This window comes from Heteronotia binoei, chromosome 17, assembly GCF_032191835.1.
Source record: "Heteronotia binoei isolate CCM8104 ecotype False Entrance Well chromosome 17, APGP_CSIRO_Hbin_v1, whole genome shotgun sequence".
Lineage (NCBI taxonomy): Eukaryota > Metazoa > Chordata > Lepidosauria > Squamata > Gekkonidae > Heteronotia > Heteronotia binoei.
The window spans coordinates 54,585,201-54,611,048 of record NC_083239.1 but is presented as its reverse complement, the minus strand read 5'-3'; the positions used below and the strand labels follow the sequence as shown (position 1 = coordinate 54,611,048).

At 50.2% G+C, this 25,848-nt stretch overlaps 1 protein-coding gene across 1 annotated transcript; it reads right to left on the bottom strand.

Moving 5' to 3' along the window:
* LRFN1 (leucine rich repeat and fibronectin type III domain containing 1) lies at positions 1 to 24,408 on the bottom strand. Its single transcript, XM_060258222.1, has 2 exons — positions 23,001 to 24,408; positions 1 to 884 (listed from the first exon to the last, which is right to left on the bottom strand). Exons 1-2 carry the CDS (start codon positions 24,374 to 24,376, stop codon positions 5 to 7), a joined length of 2,256 nt encoding a protein of 751 aa, XP_060114205.1. The 5' UTR covers positions 24,377 to 24,408; the 3' UTR covers positions 1 to 4.
* Between the last annotated feature and the right edge of the window lie 1,440 nt (positions 24,409 to 25,848).

The following is a 25,848-nucleotide window of genomic DNA, read 5'->3' as shown; positions in this document are numbered from 1 at the left end:
CATTTCACACTGTGCTTTCCAGCATCCATTCCGTGCTGCTAAAAATGACGCGCCTCTGACTGAGGGGACACTCTTCTGAGTTCAACTGGGAGGTGGACAAGTGTCTTTTTGTCCGCGCTCGACGGGGATAGCTGTGACTCTGGAAGAGAGAGTAATCCCCGTCGAAGGAGTGACGGTGGTGGTGAGTCCTGGACAGCTCGCGGGGGAAGACCCCCGGGCCGCTGCCGCTCAACTTGGCACGGAGCTGGGCCCCCGCGCCAGTGTCCTTGAGGAGGCACAAGGAAACCGAAGAACCGCTCATGCTGTTTTCTGTTTGTCCTTCCTCGGAAGTCAAGATGGCCACCGTCTGTAGGTCAGAAGCCTTCTTGGTGGCTCTCTTCTCCAGTTCCGCCAAGGCAACGTCTTGACTGTTACCGGCATCTTCCTTGATCTCTCCGGCAAGCACGGTTGTCTCCTTGGAGCTGACCTCTTGGAGGATTTCATATTTGTCCTCCCCGGCCTTGGAGGCTGAAAGGGGCAAAGGGGTGGCGGCGGCGGGCTGGTTCCCGTTGGTCTGCGAGTAGACGTTGCTGACTTTGGCTTTCTTGTGCTCGTCCTGGCCGCTGTAGACCTTGTAGCGGATCATGAGGATGATGATGAAGACCAGCACGGAGGCCACGATGATGCCCCCGATGATGATGATCATGGTCCCCCCCAGGAACTGGGTGTGGAGGGAGTGGCACTGGGTGCTCTCCCCCTCGGTGGTGAACTGGACGCAGCCCACCACCCGGGTGGCCGTGAGAGACGTCACCCCGTCGTCATAAACGGCCAGGACGCACAGATCGTAGTCTCTACCTGCCGCGAGGTCGTTGACCAGAAAAGTCTTGCTTGACGAGGGTATCATCCTAGCAAACGAGACACACATGAACATGCATGAAGCTGCCTGATATGTATGCAGTAGATACAACGAAGGGGAGTTGTGCACTAATGGCGGGCTGGTTCCCGTTGGTAACCCAGCAAAGCCCTAAGGCAAACAACCCACAAAAAAGCTGCACAGTGTTGCATGCACTTATTGACACATGATGTCATTATCACAAACACTTGAAATTTATTGACATGGCGACTCACTAGCTACCTTCAATTGAGCACCGTATATGGAGCCTAAGCTTCCAATGTTTCGAAAAGCTCAATGAAGACGTATAAAGTCCTTCAGCTTCTCCACGTGGAGTGTGTGTTGTTTCCACAAAGTCCACAAGAAGTCCCGAGTCCGGCTTTGGACGTACCAGCGCAACGGTACACCGGTAGGTATCTGTTTCTCAAAAGCTTCGTCAGGCGCATACATACTACAGGGACTGATAAACCAGATATCTCGATCGTACAACTTGCAAAGAGTCAGTCATCAATGGCTGGCATTCCTTGATGCTCAGATACCTACCGGTGTACTGTTGCGCTGGTGCGTCCAAAGCAGGACTCAGGACTTCTTGTGGACTTCGTGGAAACAACACACACTCCACTTGAAGAAGCTGAAGAACTTTATACATTGGAAGCATATACGGTGCTCAATTGAAGGTGGCTAGTGAGTCGTCATATGTCAATACATTTCTAGTTTTTGTAATAATGATATCATGTGTCAATAAGTGCATGTGCAGCTTTTTTGTGGGTTGATATGAATTCAGACCATCAGTCCTTCGTAGAGGTGGAATTCTAGCGGGAGCTTCTTTGCATATTAGGCCACACACCCCTGATGTAGCCAATCCTCCAAGAGCTTACAAAAAAAAAGCCTTGTAAGCTCTTGGAGGATTGGTTGCATCAGGAGGGTGTGGCCTAATATGCAAAGAAGCTCCCGCTAGAATTCCACCCCAGTTCTTTGAGGTCAGTATTATCTACTCAGACTGGCAGCCGCTCTCCAGGTCTTAGGCAGAGGCCTTCCACATCACCTGCTGCCTGGTCCCATTAACTGGAGATGCTGGGAATTGAACCTGGGACCTTCTGTGTGCAAAGCAGATATGCTGCCACTGAGCCACAGTCCCTCCTCTTAAAGCTTACATTTGACTTATACTGAATCAGACCCTCAGTCCACCAGGGGCAGTATTGTCTGCTCGGACTGGCAGCCGCTCTCCAGGGTCTCAGGCTGAGGTCTTTCACATCACCCACTACCTGGTCTTTTTCAACTGGAGATGGTGGGGATTGAACCTGGGACCTTCTGCCTGCCAAGCAGAGGCTCTACCACTGAGCCATGGCCCCTCCCCAATTAAACTGCAATTAAATTTGGTTGTTGGTTTGAAACCCATGGTAGGTCACTGGGCTTCTTGCCTTCTTGCAGGCAGGGTGGGGTCATGGGCGAACAAGAGGTCTTACTGTCGTATGCAAACAGCCGACCAGGATGAATTAAATTCTCTAAGAATTAATCTGTTCATTTAGCCTCAGTGATCTCCAGAATCCATCCGATAAGGGGTATCTTGCAACCTTTAATTTCTGATAGTACAGATGAAATTAATTCCGAGTTCTATTCTTTGAACTAAGGACTGGCTAGCCAGACAGAAAAACCTTCACAGACTTTTCTTTTATTAAAAAAAAGAAAGAAATAATCCTCTTTATGAGGCAAGACATTAGGAAATGCAAGCAAGACAAGATTAACCCTTTATTAGCTGCAGAAACAAGGGTCAGATCAGAACTCCTAACTTTTCTCAACCATATCAACATAAGTAAAATTTAAAACAAATCAGCTTACAGGTTATTGTCTTATGTCACGTTTAGGGTTTTTTCTATAAAACCAAGTCACTCTCTCACACAGAGAGAAATCTCACCTAACCTCTCCCGAGAGTTCCACCCGGAGAAAACTGGTTTGCTTATCACATCGCTGCATTTTTAATAGAAAAACAACACCCTTCTCTTATGCTAAATCTCTCCTTACTTAAACATGTGATTATCATCTAGATAAATGATCGGTTCTTATCTATTGATGAGATAATCAAACGGGGGGAATCTAAGAGTACATCTGATAAGCGTTCAGTATCTTTTCTACAGCAAGATGAGACTGCCAGTCATAATCTCTAGGCAAAGGCAGTAAAGCTAATATTTCTGTAACTGTTGTAATTCGTAGTCATAATTGGAGTTCATCAAGAGTTGAATCTGACATGAGATCACACTACAGGAAAATGATCATATAATCAAAATATTGCTGCAATGGAATGGATTTCATGCAGGGAGTCTTTTTTGGCAAAGAACATTTCCCCTGGAAGCAAAAGTTGGCACTGAGCAGTAGGGGTGTTCAAAAAAGAGAAGGTCAAATCCAGATTTGGAATTATTCAAGGGCAAGATATTCAGGAGGGCCGAATATCCCTGAATACCTCATTCAGCTATTCCCGAATATATGGGAGATATTCAGCTATTCCCAGATATACAGCCCCATTATACCCTATGGGCCATTGAAGTCAATGGCAAAACAGGGCATAATAAATTACGGCTGAAGGGGAGGAGGTTCGAGGTAGAGGTCCCCAAATAGTAGGGTAGCTGCAGGAACCTCTCCCCAACAGAATTCCAAAGTTTCAAAAACATTGGACCACGGGGTCCAATTCTAGGGGCACCCAAGGGAGGGTGCCCCCATCTCACCATTATTCCCTATGGGCTATTGGAGTCACTTGCAAAAGAGGATATAATGACTGGCAGTTGGGGAGCAGAGGGTTTGAGGAAGAGGCCCCAAAATTACAGGTCAGCTGCAGGGACATCTGCCCCACAGAACTCCCAAGTTTCAAAAAGATTGGACCAGGGGATCCAATTCTAGGGGCACCCAAATTTGGCCCTTTTCCCCTATGGTGGGAAAAATGCAACCAGTCACTTCCCCCACTTTAATTAGCGCGGGAAAAGTGGCTGTGAGGGCAAGGGGTTTGAGGGAGAGGCACCAAATTTGCAGGGCTGCTTCAGGTGCCTCTCCCCCACAGAACTCCAAAGTTCCAACAGGATTGGAACAAGGGGCTCAGGTCTAGGGGCACCCAAAATTGGCCCTTTCCCCCAAATGGTGGGAAAAGCCATTAGTCACTGTCTGTTCTCTAAGTGGAGAAAATGACTCTGGTGAGGAGGGGGGGTTGAGGGAGAAGCACCAAATTGGGGGGGGGGGCTGCTTTGGGTGCCTCTCCCCACTAGAATCCCCATGCTCCAGAAAGATTGAATCACAGGTTCCTATTCTAGGGGCACTCAAAGAGGGTCATTGTTCCCTATGGTGGGAAAAACTACCGCAGGCAGATTCTTCTAGAGAAGTCCCGAAAGTGAAAAGTCAACTGTGATGAGGGTGCTTGCTTGCAAGGAGCATAACAGAGCTATGTGCCCAGCAGAACAAAGGCCACTGTGGCAGAGGCAGTGCAATACATAGGACCTTAGTTCGAATTAGAAAATCTCTTTGATTCACAAACTGGGGTGGGGGCTTTATGCAGGGACTGCAGCACAGAACCAGTGCATTGAATGCTCTAGTGCCAAGCAGCATAGATGGGGCATGCACAGCCCTACAGAACAAACACCTGCGGGCAATCCTTTAATGCTGACCCAGCCTCATGACAGCTATAGAACTTTCCCAGCAGAACAAGGTCAATCCTTTAAGGTCAGCCCTCTACCTCAAATCCCTCCCCTACAGCTGCAATTCATTATACCCTATTTTGCCATTGACTTAAATGGCCCATAGGGTATAATGGGGCTGTATATTTGGGAATAGCCGAATCCGGCATTCAGGAATATTCGGCCCTCCTGAATATCTTGCCCCCAAATAATTCCGAATCCAGATTTTACTGGATTTTTTTTGCACATCAGTAATGCACACCCCTACTGACCACGTCAAAGAGCTGGTTAGTTGTTTGCATCTTTCTTTGGATGTGGTAATTACCAGTCATTGCCGCTTGGGGGCAGCTCTGTAAGAAATCTGCCCCATGGGAAAGAGGCGAGAAGGGACCCTAAACCCAAATAATAAAAACATAAGAGAAGCCATGTTGGATCAGGCCAATGGCCCATCCAGTCCAACACACTGTATCACACAGTGGCCAAAAAAAGCCAGGTGCCATCAGAAAGTCCATCTATAGGGCCAGGACACTAGAAGCCCTCCCACTGTGCCCCCTCCAAGTACCAAGAATACAGAGTATCACTTGCCCCAGACAGAGAGTTCCAATCCTGTCTCTCCGTGATACTGGGGTGAAGTGCAATTCTCAGTCAGAGCCAAGGTGGAGCCCCTTAACCCGTTTAATGCCGCAAGTCATCCCTGGGTATGCACAGAGGGATGATGGAGAAAAGAGTGCTGCTGAGCAAAGCAAAAAGGTCACTCCGAGCATGTGCAGAGTGCCCCTTCTCTCCCTCATTGAGCAAACGATCCCGGTCTCTTCCAAATGCTCGTGGTCACCTAGATGGCAAGCTGGACTCCCTTGAGCAGAATTCTCAACATGTTTTGTGCTCCCCAAAAGCAACATCGGGGCTGTTGGGGCCCCACTGCCCCAGACACAGTACTGGGAAAGAGGAGATTTAATTTTATCCTTGAGGGGAGATGAAGGGGCATCATAAAGGAATCTCAGTTAATTTCCCGCGATTAGAAAAGATTATCTTACACACTTATCTCCTATTTTGACGTATTTATTGCTTCAACCTTTGTTCCTCCTTAATTGGATTCCTACAGCAGATGACCCTGTGCGCTTGGCCTGTTGTTCCTGTTTGGTTTCGAAACGTCTTCATCATGTTATATGCTAATTTGCTGTTCAGCGCTGTCTATAAATTTGGATGTTTTTCTTCCATTTCATTTGAGCTGAAAAAGTGTTTCTTGCACACAAACTCCTTGAGTAAAACTTTGTGAGTCTAAAGGCCATCACTGGGCTCCTACTTTATTCTACTGCTTTGGACCAACACAGCTGCCCACCTGGATCTAGTTTTATCCTCTGCGCTGTTTCCCAGATTAAAATCCCCTCCCCCGGCTGCTTTTAGAACCAGTTTGGTGTAGCAGGCCATGTGGCAGATTAGGATCCTGAGTGACCCGTGTCTGGATCCTCATTTCTACTACGGAAGCTCACTAGGGTTGCCAAGTCCAATTCAAGAAATATCTGGGGACTTTGGGGTTGGAGCCAGGAGACTTTGGGGGCGGAGCCAGGAACAAGGGTGTGACAAGCATCATTGAACTCCAAGAGAGTTCTGGCCATCACATTTAAAGGGACAGCACATCTTTTAAAATGTCTTCCTTCCATAGGAAATAATGAAGGATAGGGGCACTTTCTTTTGGGGCTCATAGAATTGGACCCCCTGGTCCAATCGTTTTGAAACTTGGGGGGTACTTTGGGGAGAGACACTATATACTATACAGAAAATTTGGTGCCTCTACTTCAAAATACAGCCCCCCCCCAGAGCCCCCAAAACCTCTGGATCAATTCCCCATTATACCCTATGATCTGCACATAGGGAATAATTAAGTGCTCAGCAGACGTCCGTCCCCCCCCTTTCTGGCAGCTCTGAAGGGAGGGATTGGCCTCTCTACTCACGAGTTGCAGCCAATTTCTTCCAAGTAACACAGACACCCCATCCCAAGAGGAAGCCTTTCCAATTGGAGACTGGAGCCTCCGGAGGGGGAAAGTCACATGGTGGCTTTGGGGGCGGGGCTTTTCCCCGCCGGCCAGCTGACTTGGGGTGGGAAGGAGCCTGGGAAAGCAGAAGAACCCCCGCTGGGACCTGGGGATTGGCAAGCCTACAACTGGGGGGGGGGGCGATAAATATAAATAAATGCATATACTAAATGCATAGTATAAATAAATGCACAGTCAATGCAATGGATGCATAAGGGGAAACGACAGCTTCCTTTCTCATTGTAATGATCAGGGCTTGAATTCAGCAGGAGTTCACAGGAGAACCTCCAGCCAGCGTCTGCATGCAGTGGGGAGTTCTCTCCCTGCTGCACACAGATCCTGGGGCATATGCAAATGAGATATGCTACTGAGCTCCTGCACCTTTTTTCCTACAAAACAACCCCTGGCAATGATCGTTTTCCTAAAGGTAAAAAGGCAGTCCCCTGTGCAAGCACCAGTCGTTTTTGACGCTGGGGTGACATTGCTTTCACAACGTTTTCACGGCAGACTTTTTACGGGGTGGTTTGCCACTGCCTTCCCCAGCCATCTACACTTTCCCGCCCCCCCCCCCCAACAATCTGGGTACTCCTTTTACCGACCTCGGAAGGATGGAAGGCTGAGTCAACCTTGAGCCGGCTACCTGAACCGGGCTTCCTCCGGGATCGAACTCAGGTCGTGAGCAGAGAGCTCGGACTGCAGCACTGCAGCTTTACCACTCTGTGCCACTGGGCTTCCATTATTTTCCTACAGGGTCTTAAAGCATGCTGGGTGGGGATTATTGACCAGTCTCTCTTCTCCTCCCCATCTTCTCCTTCTCCCTCCAAGGCCAAACATTCCCATCCAAGGATTCCAAAGTGATGCTCTGCTTGGCCCCCACTAAAGAAATACGGTGCAAGGCCACAATTCCTGGCTGGGGTGGGGGGAGCCCAAGGCCTGTCTTTACTACCGGCATTCTCAACACCCAGGCCAAGTGTGTGTGTTTTAGTCACAACATTTATACCCTCCGTTTCCCCCCAAAGTGGCTGACGTCCTTCCCCTCTTCTCCATTCTGTCCTAGTCACACCAACCCTGTGAGGTAGGTGAGGCTGAAGGAGGGTGATGGTCCCTAAGGGACCCAGCAATCTTCCATGGCAGAGCAGGTATTTGAACCTGGGGCTCGCACATACTAGCCCAGGGTGCCCAGACTTGCTTAACGTAAGAGCCACACAAAATAAATGTCAGACGTTTTAGAGTCATTAGACAAGGAAGGAAGGGAGGGAGGGAGGAAGGAAGGAAGGAAAATAGATGGGGTGAGGGAAAAGGAAAGGAGAGGTAGAAAGAAAGCAACTTTAACTTTAAATGCCTTCTCCAAACCAGCTGATGGAGTGGTGGGGGCGTCAGGAGCCACACAAAATGTGTGAAAGAGCCACACGTGGCTCCTGAGCCATAATTTGGCCACCCCTGTACTAGCCCATTAGGAGAGGAAAGGTCCCCTGCGCAAGCACCAGTCGTTTCCGACTCTGGGGTGACGCTGCTTTCACAACGTTTTCCTGGCAGACTTTTTACAGGGTGGTTTGCCATTGCCTTCCCCACTCATCTACACTTTCCCCCCAGCAAGCTGGGGACTCATTTGACTGACCTCAGAAGGATGGAAGGCTGAGTCAACCTCGAGCTGGCTACCTGAAAACCCAGCTTCCACCGGGGATCGAACTCAGGTCATGAGCAGAGCTTAGGATTGCAGTATGGCTGCTTTAACACTCTACACCATGGGGCTCTTATTAGCCCAATAACCACTACCCAATTGTTGCTTCTGATTTTTTTAAAAAATTAGAAGTATTTTGTGTATTTGTGTGTGTGTGCTTGCGTGCCTGGAAGCCACTGTGATGTCTGGTGACCCCTAGTAGGGCTAGGACATTTTCCAAAATGGTGGCTTCTTATTGCTTGCCTCTACATCCCAGCCCTGGTATTCCTTGGAGGTCTCCCATCAGAGTAATTGCCAGGGTTGGCCCTGTTTAGCTTCTGAGATCTGAGGAGATTGGGCTTGCCTGGGCTATCCAGTTCATGGCGTTGCGCATGATGTTTTGGGATGGGCGTCTTCTGGCCACCAGGGTGACCAAAGGCAGCCTGATCGGGGGACAGTAACTGGCATTGCCACACGCTCTGCTCCTGGATGGGGCTTCTTCAAGCCCTCTCCCCAAAGAGCGAAAGCGCAGGGGGCTTTTGTGCATAGATTTATTTGGGTCGCTTTGAATCCTGCAGAACTAAAATAAAGAGAAAACAGCCCAATGGCTTCCAGTCAACACAAGTCGTCCGTGAAACAACGTCACCATCGGCAGCGTAGCGTCCAATAAAACATCATGACAGAGCACAGAAATATTACGTTAGGTGTAACAACTAAAAGTAGGGTTGCCAATCCCCAGGTGGGGGCAGGGGATCCCCCGGTTTGGAGGCCCTCCCCCCGCTTCAGGGTCATCAGGAAGCGGGAGGGGGGAGGGAAATGTCTGCCGGGAGATGTATTCCCATAGGAAATTATGGAGAATGGATCTGCGGGTATCTGGGGCTCGGGGGGGGGGGCTGTTGTTTGAGGTAGAGGCATCTGGTGCCTCTCTCCAAAATACCCTCCAAGTTTCAAAAAGATTGGACCAGGGGGTCCAATTCTATGTGCCCCAAAAGAAGGTGCCCCTATCCTTCATTATTTCCTATGGAAGGAAGGCATTTAAAAAGGTGTGTGGTCGCTTTAACTGTTATGCCCAGAACTCACTTTGGAGTTCAATTATGCTTGTCGCAACCTTGTTCCTGGCTCCACCCCCAATGTCTGCTGGCTCCACCCCCAATGTCTGCTGGCTCCACCCCCAATGTCTCCACCCCCAAAGTCCCCAGATATTTCTTGAATTGGACTTGGCAACCCTAACTAAAAGGCAAATAATCACCTGGGGAGTCAACAAGCAAATATGCTAAATGAGGTGGGGAGGGGGAGGATTTGAGGCTAGAATGTGGTTGAGCCGAAAAGTCTCCCCCCCCCCCCCCCGGGGTTGATGCTAGGTCTGTAGGGTTGCCAAGTCCAATTCAAGAAATATCTGGGGACTTTGGGGGTGGAGCCAGGAGACTTTGGGGCTGGAGCCAGGAGACAATGGGGGCAGAGCCAGGAGCAAGGGTGTGATAAGCAGAACGGAGTTCTGGCCATCACATTTAAAGGGACAGCACACCTTTTAAAATGCCTTCCTTCCATAGAAAATAATGAAAGATAGCGGCACCTTCTTTTGGGGCTTGTAGAATTGGACCCCCTGGTCCAATCCTTTTGAAACTTGGGGGGTATTTTGGGGAGAGGCACTAGATGCTATACTGAAAATTTGGCACCTCTACCTAAAAAAACAGCCCCCCCAGAGCCCCTGATACCCGCAGATCAATTCCCCATCATTCCCTATGGGAATTGTTCATGGAGGTGCATAATGGCTGTGGGGGTGGGGCTTCCCCCGCCGGCCAGCTGGCTGGGGGAGGGGGGAAGCCTGTAAAACCGGGGGATCCCCCGCTGGGACCTGGGGATTGGGAAGCCTATAGGTCTGGTTGGTGGCCGGTGAACAGCGGTGGGGAAAGGTGTCCAATATAATCTTCTAGAGAGCCAGTTTGGTGTCGTGGTGAAGTGTGCGGACTCTTATCTGGGAGAACTGGATTTGATTCCCCACTCCTCCACTCACAGCTGCTGGAAAGGCCTTGGGTCAGCCATGGCTCTTGTAGGGAATTATTAGGAAGGGAATTATTAGGAATGCTGGGAATTATTAGGAAGGGAACTGAAAACAAATCAGCCAGTATCATAATGCCCCTGTATAAATCCATGGTGCGGTCTCATTTGGAGTACTGTGTGCAATTCTGGTCACCGCACCTCAAAAAGGATATTATAGCATTGGAAAAAGTCCAGAAAAGGGCAACTGGAATGATTAAAGGGCTGGAACACTTTCCCTATAAAGAAAGTTTAAAACGCTTGGGGCTCTTTAGCTTGGAGAAAGTCGACTGCGGGGTGACATGATAGAGATTTACAAGATTATGCATGGGATGGAGAAAGCAGAGAAGTCCTTTTCTCCCTTTCTCACAATACAAGAACTCGTGGGCATTCAATGAAATTGCTGAGCAGTCAGGTTAAAACGGATAAAAGGAAGTACTTCTTCAGCCAAAGGGTGATTAACATGTGGAACTCATTGCCACAGGAGGTGGTGGCGGCTACAAGCATAGCCAGCTTCAAGAGGGGGTTAAATAAAAATATGGAGCAGAGGTCTATCAGTGGCTATTAGCCACAGTGTGCATGTGTGTGTGTGTGTATATTGGCCACTGTGTGACACTGAATATTGGATTGGATGGGCCATTGGACTGATCCAACATGGCTTCTCTTATATTCTTATGAGCTGTCCTTGAAAGGGCAGCTGTTGTAAGAGCTCTCTCATCCCCGTCTACCTCACAGAGTGTCTGTTGTGGGGGGGGAGAAGATATAGGAGACTGTGACCACTCTGAGACTCTGAGATTCAGCGTATAGGATGGGATACAGATCCAACGTCTCTTTCTTCTTCAGCGTGCCCTGGCTGCATCAGCGTATCCTTGCGCTTCTGTGGAGCTCTCACTGAGCTCCTGTTTATTAGAGAGGCCAGAGGCAATTAGCCGAGACTTTGAGGGCCGAATCGCAAGCAGCTGCATATTCCTGGGTAGTGGTGGGGATTATTTATTTCTTTAAAACATTGATTATCCCCCTTTCTGCTAGGCAGAACTCAAGGTACCCTGCAATATAAATGAAATATGACTAAAATAATAATAAAAAAAACCCCACAGTAAAAACAGCAATTACAAAAGGAGGGGAAGAGCGCCCCCGCCTTGCTCGTTTTTTCTAGACAGGAAGCAGGGCTGCCATGAGGGTTTCCGGCACTCCAGGCCCACCCCTTGCCTGTGGGGAGGCCACATGCAGGGGTAGTGGCGCAGCAAGGGGGGCAGGCTCTGGGCTGCGGGTGAGAGGGGCATGCGCAGTGTGCGCTCAGAGGCACTCAGCGACTGCCCTAAGACAGGGATTGCCAAGGGTAGCTCTCCAGATGTTTTTTTTGCCTACAACTCCCATCAGCCCCAGCCAGCATGGCCAATGGCTGGGGCTGATGGGAGTTGTAGGCAAAAAACATCTGGAGAGCTACTGTTGGCCACCCCTGCCCTAAGACTAGGGTTGCCAAGTCCAATTCAAGAAACATCTGGAGACTTTGGGGGTGGAGCCAGGAGCAAGGGTGTGACAAGCATCGTTGGACTCCAAAGGGAGTTCTAGCCATCACATTTAAAGGGACCGCACACTTTTTAAATGCCTTCCCTCCATTGGAAATACTGAAATATAGATTATAGTTAAAAATGAGACTATGGGAATATATATTTCTTCAATCTTATTTTCGTGATAAGGACTGAGGACTAAAGGATTATAATGAAGATGGATGACAATCATAGTAAATGGTTTTTTCCTTATTTTTATTTTACTATAGTTATAAGGTTTTTTTATGAAGAGTCTTAAAATGTTAAAACTACCTTTTTTTCCTTTTTAGTATTTTAAGTAAAATGCACCGGTGGTGGTCACGAAAAGGGGGGGGGGGGAGGGAGGTGGAAAACGTGATGTGATGTACTGGTACTAAATTTTTAATAATTGTTGAATATCAATATAATATGTTGCAGAATAATAAAATTGTTTTTTTTAAAAAAGGAAATAATGAAATATAGGGTCACCTTCTTTTGGGGCTCATAAAATTGGACTCCCTGGTCCAATCTTTTAGAAAATTGGAGGGTGCTAGAAAATCAGTCTCCATAGGCCAGGGGTGGCCAACGGTAGCTCTCCAGATGTTTTTTGCCTACAACTCCCATCAGTCCCAGCCATTGGCCATGCTGGCCGGGGCTGATGGAAGTTGTAGGCAAAAAAACATCTGGAGAGCTACCATTGGCCACCCCTGCCATAGGGAATGGAGTGTGCAGCAGACATTTCCCTACCCTCCTATCACTTTCTGGGGACCCCAGGAGATCCCCTGCCTCCCCCTGGGGTTTTCAGCAACGCAAAGAGTAACATGGAAAGGAAAAGAGAAAACAAGCCCGAAGGCATCCACGAAAAACCAGCCTCAATTATGAAAATATTAAAGTTTATCAAACAATTTAAGCAAAGGTGCAAACAAAAAATCACCCGGAAACCCAATGTCCTTTCAATTCATAATAGAAGTTCATAGTCTTTACGGTGGAGATCCGGGAAAGAAGTTGGCAAAGCCGTGAATGGAGAAGAAGAAGAAGATATTGGATTTATATCCCGCCCTCCACTCCGAAGAGTCTCAGAGCAGCTCACAATCTCCTTTACCTTCTTCCCCCACAACAGACACCCTGTGAGGTAGATGAAGATATTGGATTTATATCCCGCCCTCCACTCCGAAGAGTCTCAGAGTGGCTCACAATCTCCTTTCCCTTCCTCCCCCACAACAGACACCTTGTGAGGTAGATGAAGATATTGGATTTATATCCCGCCCTCCACTCCGAAGAGTCTCAGAGCGGCTCACAATCTCCTTTCCCTTCCTCCCCCACAACAGACACCCTGTGAGGTAGATGAAGATATTGGATTTATATCCCGCCCTCCACTCCGAAGAGTCTCAGAGCAGCTCACAATCTCCTTTACCTTCTTCCCCCACAACAGACACCCTGTGAGGTAGATGAAGATATTGGATTTATATCCCGCCCTCCACTCAGGAGTCTCAGAGCGGCTCACAAACTCTTTTACCTTCCTCCCCCACAACAGACACCCTGTGAGGTGGGTGGGGCTGAGAGGGCTTTCCCAGAAGCTGCCCTTTCAAGGACAACCTCTGCCAGAGCTATGGCTGACCCAAGGCCATGCTAGCAGCTGAAAGTGGAGGAGTGGGGAATCAAACCCGGTTCTCTCAAATAAGACTCCGCGCACTTAACCACTACACCAAACTGGCTCTCCAGTTTAAGAGTCTGATGAATTGAGAGTCCGATGCTTGAAAGATTTCTTTCAACACATGCCGGAGTAGGGACTTACACCTGCAAGTATTAAAAGAAATCTCTGGACATTTGGTTTCCGGGTGATTTTTTGCACCTTTGCTTAAATTGTTTGATCAACTTTATATTTTCATAATTGAGGCTGGTTTTTCGTGGATGCCTTCGGTAGGGTTGCCAAGTCCAATTCAAGAAATATCTGGGGACTTTGGGGGTGGAGCCAGGAGACTTTAGGGGTGGAGCCAAGATCAAGGCTGTGACAAGCATCATTGAACTCCAAAGGGAATTCTGGCCATCACATTTAAAGGGACGGCACACCTTTTCAATTCCTTCCTTCCATAGGAAATAATGAAGGATAGGGGCACGTTATTTTGGGGCTCATAGAATTGGACCCCCTGGTCCAATCCTTTTGAAACTTGGGGGGTATTTTGGGGAGAGGCACTAGATACTATACTGAAAATTTGGTGCATCTACCTCAAAAAACAGACCCCACAGAGCCCCAGATACCTGCGGATCCATTCTCCATGATTTTCTATGGGAATAAATCTCCACAGGGAATAATAGAGTTTCCAGCAGACATTTCCCTCCCCTCGCCCGCTTTCTGATGACCCTGAAGCGGGGGGAGGGCCTCCAAACCGGGGGATCCCCTGCCCCCACCTGGGGATTGGCAACCCTAGCCTTCGGGCTTGTTTGATCTCCACCTGGAGACTGGCAACCCTGCCTAAGAAGTCCAAGCTCTCTCCACAGAAGGAGGCAACAGCAAACCATCTCTGTTCACCTCTTGCCTTGGAAACCCAACGAAGTAGCCACGGTCATGGCATTTCCCCCCTCCCCCACCCCCCACAACCCAAAACTCCAGGCTGGCAGCAGCCAAGCTAAACGGATCTCGCAGCGGGATCCGGCCAGGGGGCAGGCAGGCCTCTGCAAACGTTGGGAATTAAGACAACAGAAGGGAACGAAAGTGCTCCAATCCCTGGGTGAATGACAGGCGGGATGGCAAAGGCGGGAGATGTGGACAGAGTGGGGGGGGGGGGGACCAGGGATTGTAGGGATGGGGGAGTGAGCTAGAGGCGGCGCAGGCACCGCTGAGCACAAGAGCAGGGGAGCGGTGGAGACGCCAACAGCAGTTTGCCACGCCCAGCGGAGCGCAAAGAGAAGGACGGCATCGGTTCGCTCCTGAGCAGCTTGGAAAGTGTGCGTGTGATATTGGGTGCCATTGTGTGGTCATCACTTCCTGGTAGGGTTGCCAATCCCCAGGTGGGGGCAGGGGATCCCCCGGTTTGGAGGCCCTCCCCCCGCTTCAGGGTCGTCAGAAAGCGGGGGGAGGGGAGGGAAATGTCTGCTGGGATCTCTGTTATTCCCTATAGCGATTTATTCCCATAGAAAATCATGGAGAATTGATCCGCGGGTATCTGGGGCTCTGGGGGGGCTGCCTTTGGGGGTAGAGGCACCAAATTTTCAGTATAGCATCTAGTGCCTCTCCCCAAGATACCCCCAAGTTTCAAAAGGATTGGACCAGGGGGTCCAATTCTATGAGCCCCAAAATAAGGTGCCCCTATCCTTCATGATTTCCTATGGAAGGAAGGCATTGAAAAGGTGTGCGGTCCCTTTAAATGTGATGGCCAGAACTCCCTTTGGAGTTCAATGATGCTTGTCACAGCCTTGATCTTGGCTCCACCCCCAAAGTCTCCTGGCTCCACCCCCAAAGTCCCCAGATATTTCTTGAATTGGACTTGGCAACCCTACTTCCTGGTAGGGTTGCCAATCCCCAGGTGGGGGCAGGGGATGCCCCGGTTTGGAGGTCCTCCCCCAGCTTCAGAGTCATCTAGAATGTGGGGTGGGGGGGGGAGGGAAATGTCTACTGGACACTCTATTATTCCCTATGGATATCAATTCCCACAGGGTGTAATGGAGAATTGATTTGTGGATATCTGGGGCTCTGTGGGGGCTGTCTTTTGAAATAGAGGCACCAGATTTGCAGCATGGCATCCAGTACCTCTCCCCAAAAGATCCTCCAAGCTTTGAAAAGATTGGAGTAGGGGGTCCAATTCTATCAGCCCCCAAAGAAGGCGCCCCTATCCTTCATTATTTCCAATGGAGGGAAGGCATTTAAAAGGTGTGCAGTTCCTTTAAATGTGATGGCCAGAACACCCTTTGGAGTTCAACGATGCTTGTCACAACCTTGCTCCTTGCTCCACCCCCAAAGTCTCCCGGCCCCACCCCCAGAGTCTCCCCCCCCCCCCAAGTCCCCAGATATTTATTGAATTGGACTTGGCAACCCTATTTCATGGGGAGCAGGCAGGGCCTAGAGGAGGGTGTGGCCGCTGAGCCTTCACCCCTCCTTGGCACCTGTGACAGGATTCCACTCTGACCATTAAAAACTGGGCCAGAACGGATTAACTGTCCTGTGTTCCACAGCCACTGGCCAGATGCTCTGCAAGGGCACAGAAGCCAAATTCTTCACTGAAGAAGAAGATTGAAGAAGAAGACATTGGATTTATATCCTGAACTATACTCTGAATCTCAGAGCGGTCACAATCTCCCTTAGGTGGGGCTGAGGGAGCTCTCTCAGCAGCTGCCCTTTCAAGGACAACTCCTGCAAGAGCTATGGCTGACCCGAGGCCATTCCAGCAGGTGCAAGTGGAGGAGTGGGGAATCGAAACCGGTTCTCCCAGATAAGAGTCTGCACACTTCATCAATACACCAAACTGGCTCAGAAGAAGAAGAAAAAGAAGAAGAAGATGACAAGTGCAGATTAATACCCCACCCTTATTTCTGAATCAGCTGCCCTTTCAAGGACAACTCCTGCGAGAGCTCTGGCCGACCCGAGGCCATTCCAGCAGGTGCAAGTGGAGGAGTGAGGAATCAAAACCAGTTTCGGTATTCAGAGGTCCACTGCCCCTGAACATGGAAGTTCCACCTAGTTACAAAGTCAACAGTGATTTATCCTTTCTTTTAAATGCCTTTTTAAAGCTATTCAAAGTGGTGGCCAATGCTGTGCCCAGTAGCAGGGAGTTCCACAAGACAACTAACTGTATTCCATTTTTATTTCTGTTTTCATATATTCACTTAATTTTTTTACTCTGCTTTTCTCCCCAGCGGGGGCCTAAAGCAACGTACATTGCTCTTCTCTCCTCCATTTTATGGGAGGGGGCTTAGGCTGAGAGAGTGGGGATTCACCCCCTCCCATCTCTTCCCCTGGCAACCACCGTTTCCTCCTAAACTTTCTGATACACCCGTCCCTCCTTCACTCTTCTTCTTCTTCATTACCTGTTTCTCCCTCTCCAGTTTTACTCTTCCAATTCCATCCCACCTTATCCCTTTCAAATTATTCCCCCCCCCCCAGTATTGTTATTAACTGAGGCTGAGAATTCTCAGCAAAGTTGGAAATAAGATCTGTGTTGTTTTAACCTTAAACAAATATGTCCTTAATCTACTAGTATGCATGTCTCAACAAATATTATTTCCTTCTCTGTTTTCACTGTTGAGCAATAATCAAATTGAGTTGGATGGGCGTATCGGCATAGGGAAGAAACAAAGTAGTAAACAAGATCTTTTTTTTTTTTGTCTATCCTTGATTTTATCCCAAATTTAGATGTTTATACTTTTAAATGGCCTTTTCTATTATCATATAATTGTATTGCCTCCTGCTTCCTACTACCTGGATTCCTATGTACAAATGCCTAAGGAGAGCCAGTTTGGTTGTAGTGGTTAAGTCTGCAGACTTTTATCTCGGAGAACCAGGTTTGATTCCCCCACTCCTTCACTTGCACCTGCTAGCATGGCCTTGGGTCAGCCATAGCTCTGGCAGAGGTTGTCCAGCTGCTGTGAGAGCCCCTCTCCAGCCCCACCCACCTCACAGGGTTTCTGTTGTGGGGGAGAAGGGAAAGGAGATTGTGAGCCGCTCTGAGACTCTTTGGAGTGGAGGGCGGGATATAAATCCAATATCTTCGTCTTCTTCTAATAAAGGTTTCAGTAAGAGTGCGGATTCGAACCCAGCTCTCCCAGATCCTAATCCAGAACTCCCATCACTACACTACCCTGCTTCTTCCTTTGGTCTGTCTTGAATCGACAGCCTATTTTTGGATCCAACGCCTTTGCTGGAAGTAGCCAGCCCTGTTCCGTCAATCAACTCCCCCTCCCACGAGCCTCCCCAAATCTCTGCCTTCTTCCCCCAAAACTTAGCCTCTTTTCATTCATCTATTCAATGTTTTCCTTTGCTGTGCTTCGGTGGATCCCACGGCCCCCAAACAGCCGTCAACAACAGACATGATTTAATTAAGTCCAAGTTATTCCTACAATCGTAAATAAACCTAATTATCACTAATATCGTTAACACTGTTAGAAATGTTAACGACAGCAGCTACAAATAACCTCTCACTGCCTGCAAACCCAAATTTGAGAAGCCTGGTTGTAAAACAGCTGCCGGATGGCTGAGGGTAACGGCGGCTTCATAGAATCATAGAGTTGGAAGGGCCATACCGGCCATCTCAAGGGCCAAATGCAGGACCGGCCTAGACCATCTCTGATCAGTGTTTGTCCAGCTGCTGCTTAAAGATGGCCAGTGAGGAGGAGAAGAAGAAGAAGAAGGATATGATATTGGATTTATATTCCGCTCTACTGGATTTATATCCCGCTCTATACTCTGAAACTTAAGAGTCTCAGAGTGGTCACAATCTCCTTTACCCCAGCCCCCAAATAGACACCTTGTGAGGTAGATGGGGCTGAGAGCTCTCTCCCAGCAGCTGCCCTTTTAAGGACAACTCATGCGAGAGCTCTGGCTGACCCAAGGCCATTCCAGCAGTTGCAAGTGGAGGAGTGGGGAATCAAACTCAGTCTTCTCAGATAAGAGTCCACAGGCTTAACCACTACACCAAACTGAGGGGACATTCCCCGCCTTCCTTGGTAGCTGATCCCACTGTTGAACAAGCAGAGATCCAACCGTGGCTATGAGCCACAGCGTATTGTTGGACCTCTCTGTCTGGGGCAGTGATGCTCTATATTCTTGGTGCTTGGGGGGGAGCACAACAGTGGGAGGGCTTCTAATGTCCTGGCCCCATTGGTGGACCTCCTGATGGCACCTGGTTTTTTGGCCACTGTGTGACACAGAGTGTTGGACTGGATGGGCCATTGGCCTGATCCAACATGGCTTCTCTTATGCTCTTCTGTCCGCGTCAAGTGATGCTCTGTATTCTTGGTGCTTGGGGGGGGGGCAACAGTGGGAGGGCTTCTAGTGTCCTGGCCCCACTGATGGACCTCCTGATGGCACCTGGGTTTTTTAGCCACTGTGTGACGCAGAGTGTTGGACTGGAGGGGCCTTTGGCCTGATCCAACATGGCTTCTCTTATGTTCTTCTGTGACGCAGAGTGTTGGACTGGATGGGCCACTGGCCTGATCCAACATGGCTTCTCTTATGTTCTTCTGTGACACAGAGTGTTGGACTGGATGGGCCACTGGCCTGATCCAACATGGCTTCTCTTATGTTCTTCTGTGACGCAGAGTGTTGGACTGGATGGGCCACTGGCCTGATCCAACATGGCTTCTCTTATGTTCTTCTGTGACACAGAGTGTTGGACTGGAGGGGCCTTTGGCCTGATCCAACATGGCTTCTCTTATGTTCTTCTGTGACGCAGAGTGTTGGTCTGGATGGGCCACTGGCCTGATCCAACATGGCTTCTCTTATGTTCTTCTGTGACACAGAGTGTTGGACTGGAGGGGCCTTGGCCTGATCCAACAGGGCTTCTCTTATGTTCTTCTGTGACACAGAGTGTTGGACTGGAGGGGCCACTGGCCTGATCCAACAGGGCTTCTCTTATGTTCTTCTGTGACACAGAGTATTGGACTGGAGGGGCCACTGGCCTGATCCAACAGGGCTTCTCTTATGTTCTTCTGTGACACAGAGTGTTGGACTGGAGGGGCCATTGGCCTGATCCAACAGGGCTTCTCTTATGTTCTTCTGTGACACAGAGTGTTGGACTGGAGGGGCCTTTGGCCTGATCCAACATGGCTTCTCTTATGTTCTTCTGTGACACAGAGTATTGGACTGGAGGGGCCACTGGCCTGATCCAACAGGGCTTCTCTTATGTTCTTCTGTGACACAGAGTATTGGACTGGAGGGGCCACTGGCCTGATCCAACATGGCTTCTCTTATGTTCTTCTGTGACACAGAGTGTTGGACTGGAGGGGCCACTGGCCTGATCCAACAGGGCTTCTCTTATGTTCTTCTGTGACACAGAGTATTGGACTGGAGGGGCCACTGGCCTGATCCAACAGGGCTTCTCTTATGTTCTTCTGTGACACAGAGTGTTGGACTGGAGGGGCCATTGGCCTGATCCAACAGGGCTTCTCTTATGTTCTTATCTAACTCTTACTGTAAAGAAGTTTCCCCTAATATCCAGCCGGCACCTTCCCACTATTAATTTAAACCCGTTATTGAGAGTCCTCTCCTCTGTTGCCAACAGGAGCAGCTCCCTGCCCTCCTCCTCTAAGGGGACAGCCCTTCAAATCCTTCAAAAAAAGCAAGCATGTCCTCCCTCAGCTCCTCTTCTCCAAAGTGAATTTTCCCAAGTCCTTCTGCAGAGGACAATAATGGCAAACCACCTCTGCTTCTCCCTTGCCTTGGAAGCCCCTTGCTGGTTGGCCATAAGTTGGAAGCTCAGAAGGGTCAGTAGTTGGAAGGGAGACCACCAAGGAAGGCTCTGCAGAGGAAGGCAAGGGCCAACCACCTCTGCTTCTCTTTGCCTTGAAAGCTCCTTGCTGGGGAGGCCATAAGTCAGAAGCTCAGCATGGACGTTACTTGGAATGGAGACCACCAGGGAAGGTTTTGCAGAGGAAGGGAATGGCAGACCACTTCTGCTTCTCCCTTGCCTTGGAAGCCCCTTGCTGGGGTGCCCATAAGTTGGAAGTTCAGCAGGGTCAGTATTTGGAAGGGGAGACCGCCAAGGAAGGCTCTGCAGAGGAAGGCAAGGGCCAACCACCTTAGCTTCTCACTGCCTTGGAAGCCCCTCGCTGGGCTCACCTTAAGTCAGCGGCTAAGCAAGGTCGTTACTTGGAAGGGAGACCACCAAGGAAGACTCTGCAGAGGAAGGCGAAGGCAAACCACCTGGGCTGCTCTCTGGCCTTGGAAGGCTCATGCTGTCAGCTGCAACAAACTGTCAACTGAGGCTGCTGAAGGCTGCAGCTGCTGTGCGTGGTCCCCTTTGGCTAGGATCCGCACCGAGGAGGGAAACAGGTGTGATGAGAGACGTCCTAATGGACAGCTCTAATCCACAGAGCAGCTTTATCGGAGAGGTGGGGCTCCGGCTGCCCCCAACTTCTGCCTGGAGACAGAAGGGCTCAGAAGAGCTGCGGATCATTACCGTATCGGCATCTGCCTTCCCACCTGCTATTCAAAAAGTGCCCATCCACATGAAACAAGGGGCCTTTCACCTGTCCTCCTTCCGCCACTGGATTCCCCACCTCTCCCTCCAAAGGACTCAGGCCCTTCATCTCGAGCACAAAACTCTCGCAACTGAACAGTGCAGGCGAGAGCCTTGAGCCAGGAGAGGGGGAGGAATCAAGAGCCGCCGCGGGGGGGGGGTGGTGGAATCAGCTCCTCGCCACCCAGATTGGAGACGAGCGTTCAGCTGCCCACAGATGGCTTCAACGCACGCACACAAGCTTGGGAAGGACAACACAGGCGACGGCAGACCGCGCAACGCCCGACTGGCAGAATTGGCAACAGACGCGGCTCACTCGCCGGGGTCAAATTATGCACCAAAGTCTGCGCCAGGCTCACTGCGGGCCAAGAGGACTCGCCACCCCGCCCACAAGTTCCAAAGCCGCCTTCCACAGTCATGAGGTCTAGCAACAGCTTTCTGCTCAAACGAAGGGACACTCCCAGGGACAGCTGGTAGCGCCGACACCCGCAAATGCTTAAATGCCAGGAAACTGCTCCTCTCTCCTCAAAGGTTCTCATGCGCTGATCTCGTGAGGGGTGCCCACCTGGCCTCAACAGCCCTGCTGCCTCCCAAACATGCACAGCTTCATACATCACCACCATTCCAGAGGGTAAGATGTGTTGGACAACGCTAGAACAAGTGGAATTGAATCCAGAAGCACCTGATAGACCAGGGGTGGCCAGATTGGCTCAGGAGTCACGTGTGCCCTCTGTCACACATCTTGCGTGGCTTCTTGAAGCTCCCGCTGCCCCATTGGCCAGCTCGGAGATAGCATTTCTCTCTTTAAACCATTTTCACCAAGCCAAGCCAGCTGGCAGCTGGGGAGAATGCATTTTAAGTTGCTTTCTTTCCACCCACCCTCTCTCCCTCCCTCCCTTCTTTTTTCTCATTCTTTCTCTCTTTTCTTTCTTTCTTTCTTTTCTTTCTTTCTTTCTTTCTTTCTTTCTTTCTTTCTTTCTTTCTTTCTTTCTTTCTTTCTTTCTTTCTTTCTTTCTTTCTTTCTTTCTTTCTTTCTCTTTCTTTCTTTCTTCCTTCCTTCCTTCCTTCCTTCCTTCCTTCCTTCCTTCCTTCTTCCTTCCTTCCTTCCTTCCTTCCTTCCTTGCAGCTCTCAAACATTTGACGTTTCTTCTATGTGGCTCTTACATTCGTGGTGCAGAGTGGTAAAGCAGCAGTACTGCAGTGCTGTGATCTGAACTCTCTGCTCACGACCTGAGTTCTATCCCAGCGGAAGCTGGTTCAGGTCCGTGGCCCAAGGTTGACTCAGCCTTCCATCCTTCCGAGGTCGGTCAAATGAGTCCCCAGCTTCAGGGGGGAAAGTGTAATGACCAGGAAGGCAATGGCAAACCACCCCATAAAAAGTCTGCCGCGGAAACGTCGTGAAAGCAACGTCACCCCAGAGTCGGAAACGACTGGTGCTTGCGCAGGGGACCTTTCCTTTCTTTCCTTTCCTTTCCTTTCCTTTCCTTTCCTTTCCTTTCTTTCCTTTCCTTTCCTTTCCTTTCCTTTCCTTTCCTTTCCTTTCCTTTCTTTCCTTTCTTTCCTTTCCTTACATTAAGCAAGTTTGGCCACCCCTTTGATAGACCATCAAGAATTTCAGGGGATCTGCCGAAGGGGAACTTTAATGAAAGCTCATGACTGAAAGATCTTGTTGGTTTCTAAGGTGTTAGCAGGACTCGAAAGGAGTGAAATGGGGCCTCCAGGTGGGGCCTGGGAATATCCCAGAATTGCAAGTAGCCTCCAAACTACCAAGGTCAGTTCTCCTGGAGGAAACGGCGGCACTGGAAAAGGGCAGTTTTGGAAGGTGGACTCTATGGCACTGTAGCCCACTGTGGTCCCTCCCCTCCCCTTTGCATATTAGGCCACACACCCCTGTTGTAGCCAATCCTCCAAGAGCTTACAAAAAAGAGGCTTGTAAGCTCTTGGAGGACTGGCTACATCAGGGGCGTGTGGCCTAATACGCAAAGGAGCTCCTGCAAGAATCCCACCCCTGGCTGTAGTGCAAATTCCCTCCCTCTCTCCTCACCTGTAAACCAGGGAGTCATCCAGGCTGCTGTTATACTGGATCTGGTACATACGGATGCCGGGGATGTGCCGCTCAGAGGGCCAGTGGATGACCACCGAGGTGGACGTCAGATCGGCTGCGACGATCTTCTTGTCCAGGTGGTTCTTCGTGTCGTTGGCGCCAGATTTGGTGGAGGTGGTGATGTCCGACGAGCCGGGGTCGGGTTCCTTCATGTGGCCGGTGTTGTTGATGAGCAGCGGCAAAGGCACGATGTAGATCTCCACGGGGGCCGTGGCCTCCCCGGCGGCGTTGGAGGCGATGCAGGTGAAGATGCCGTTGTCCTTTAAGGTGGTGATCAGGACCTCCAGCGTGCCGTTGTCGTAGGCCGTCGTGCGGGTGGTGTTGTGGATCAGCTTGCCGTCGGGGGCGATCCAGTGGATGGAGGGCTCCGGGTCGCCCACGGCTTTACACTTGAGGCTCACCCCTTGGCCTTCCATGATGAAGGCTTTGGAGGAGTACTGGCGGGTGATGAGGGGCGGCTCGCAGATGAACTCTTCCTCGGGGATCGACCAGAAGTACTTGTCCATCAAGTGCTCCGGGGAGGCGCACGTCTCCAAGTCGTCTTCCCTCGTGAGCCGCCGGAGCCAGAGCAGCTCGCAGTTGCAGTGCAGCGGGTTGCCGCCAAAACTGATGGTCAAGGTGGACGGGTGGGTCCCCCGAGCGTTGGCCAGGACTTGAGCCCTCAAGAAGAGGTTGTCCGGGGGCAGCTTCTGCAGCCGGTTGGATGTCATGTCCAGCCTCACCAGCTTGTGGAGTTGGGAGAAGGTGCCCTCGGCGATGTGGTCGATGAGGTTGTGGTCCAGCGTCAGCGTGTTCAGGCTCACCATCTGGCCGATGGCCTCCCAGGGCAGTGTCTCCAGGTTGTTGTAGGAGAGATCCAGGTCTTCTACGGTGGCGAGGAACTCGTTGAAGGAGGAAGACTCGATGTGGCTGATCTGGTTGTTCCCGAGGATGAGGTGCCGGAGGTTACTGAGTCCTCTGAAGTGCTCGCTTTTGAGGACCGCCAAACGGTTGCTGTTCATGTGCAGGGCTCGTAAGGCACGCAGGTCGGAGAAGGCGAAGGGCAGGATCTGGCTGATGGTGTTGCGCGAGAGGGTGAGGTGCACCAGGTTGGTCATGTTGGAGAAGTCCTTGCGGCGGATGATGGTGATGAAGTTGTCGGTCAGGCGCAGCTCCACCGTGCGCCGGTCGATGGAGGGCGGGACGAAGAGGAGGCCTGTCTTGGCGCACAGCATGGTCAGCGTCGGGGAGATGTTCTGGCAGATGCAACGGCCGGGGCAGTGCTGCGCTTTCGCCATGGTGCCAAGCATCAAGAGAGGCAGGAAGAGTTTTTCCATGGTACTGACACACGCCGTCCCCACCCAGGCCCTGAGGAGAGAAGAGGAGAGAGTCAGCCAGAAAGTGATTGGCCGGGGACCACCTCCCTTCTCAATTGCCATATTGCCTGAGAGGTCTCTCAATATTTGGACACGTGAACCCTCTCCTATGGTGGAGGGTGAGCAAAATCATAGGATGAGAATTAGATAGGCAGTAAACACTTCCCCGCCATTTCTCTAATAGACAAGCACTTGGCAGTCTCAGCCACCTGTACCCACAAGGGAGGAAAAGGAAATTCAACAGGGAAAGACTCAGGTAAGAGAACGGTTGGACATGGTCCTGTCCCATTACAGTATTGAACATATGAAGCTGCCTTCTGCTGAATCAGACCCTCCTCGGTCCATCAAAGTCAGTCTTGTCTACTCAGATTGGCAGCGGCTCTCCAGGGTCTTCAGCGGAGGTTTTTCACGCCTCTTTGCCTGGACCCCTTTGAGTTGGAGATGCTGGGATTGAACCTGGGACCTTCTGCTTACCAAGCAGATGCTCTACCACGGAGCCACAGCCCCATTCACGGCTCTCCAGGGTCTCAAGCGGAGGTTTTTCATGCCTACTTGCCTGGACCCTTTTGAGTTGGAGATGCCAGGGGTTGAACCTGGGACTTTCTGCTTACCAAGCAGATGCTCTACCACTGAGCCACCATCCCACCCCTTGCCATAAACTCAAAATCCCCATCACATATCTCTTCCATCAGGGCAGAAGCCTCCCTAAGGCATTTTTATCCTGTCCTTCCCCCAAGATGCTCAAGGGGGCATCCTCTTACCCTCCGTCTTATCCTCGCAGCAACCCTATGAGGTAGGTGAGACTCAAAGAGCACGGTTGGCCCGTGAGTTTCAAGGGAAGTGGGGAATTCCCTTCCCTTGGATCCTAGTCTGTAGCGCTAAACATATACCATCTGGGTCCTTGCAGGAGCTCCACTGCATTCCCCTCCCCCGCCCCCACAATAGGAGGACCCTTTCTACCATATTTCCACTCAGCAAGGGCACAGAGAATTCTTCAAGCAAGGAAAGGCTACCTTAAGTACTGTATCTTAAGAGCAACTCGACACTCTCCCTTGGGACCTCTAGGAGCCCCCTTAGAGACTATGATTCGGGGATATCAGTTTCCAAGAGTCAGCCCTCCATCAGAGGATCTTAGCTTGTCTTAACTTCAATCAACTGGGCAGTCTTAAAAGAGAAGAAGAAGAAGAAGAAGAAGAAGAAGAAGAAGAAGAAGAAGAAGAAGAAGAAGAAGAAGAAGAAGAAGAAGAAGGAGAAGGAGAAGGAGAAGGAGAAGGAGAAGGAGAAGGAGAAGGAGAAGGAGAAGGAGAAGGAGAAGGAGAAGGAGAAGGAGAAGGAGAAGGAGAAGAAGAAGAAGAATTGCAGATTTAAAGCCCACCCTTCTCTCTGAATCAGAGACTCAGAGTGGCTTACAATCTCCCATCTCTTCTCCCCCC

Coding starts and splice junctions, on each gene's coding strand:
- LRFN1 (XM_060258222.1), bottom strand. CDS start 24,376: ATGGAAAAACTCTTCCTGCCTCTCTTGATGCTTGGCACCATGGCGAAA. Junction 885..23,000: donor GATGACTCCCTGGTTTACAG/GTGAGGAGAGAG, acceptor CTCGTTTGCTAG/GATGATACCCTCGTCAAGCA.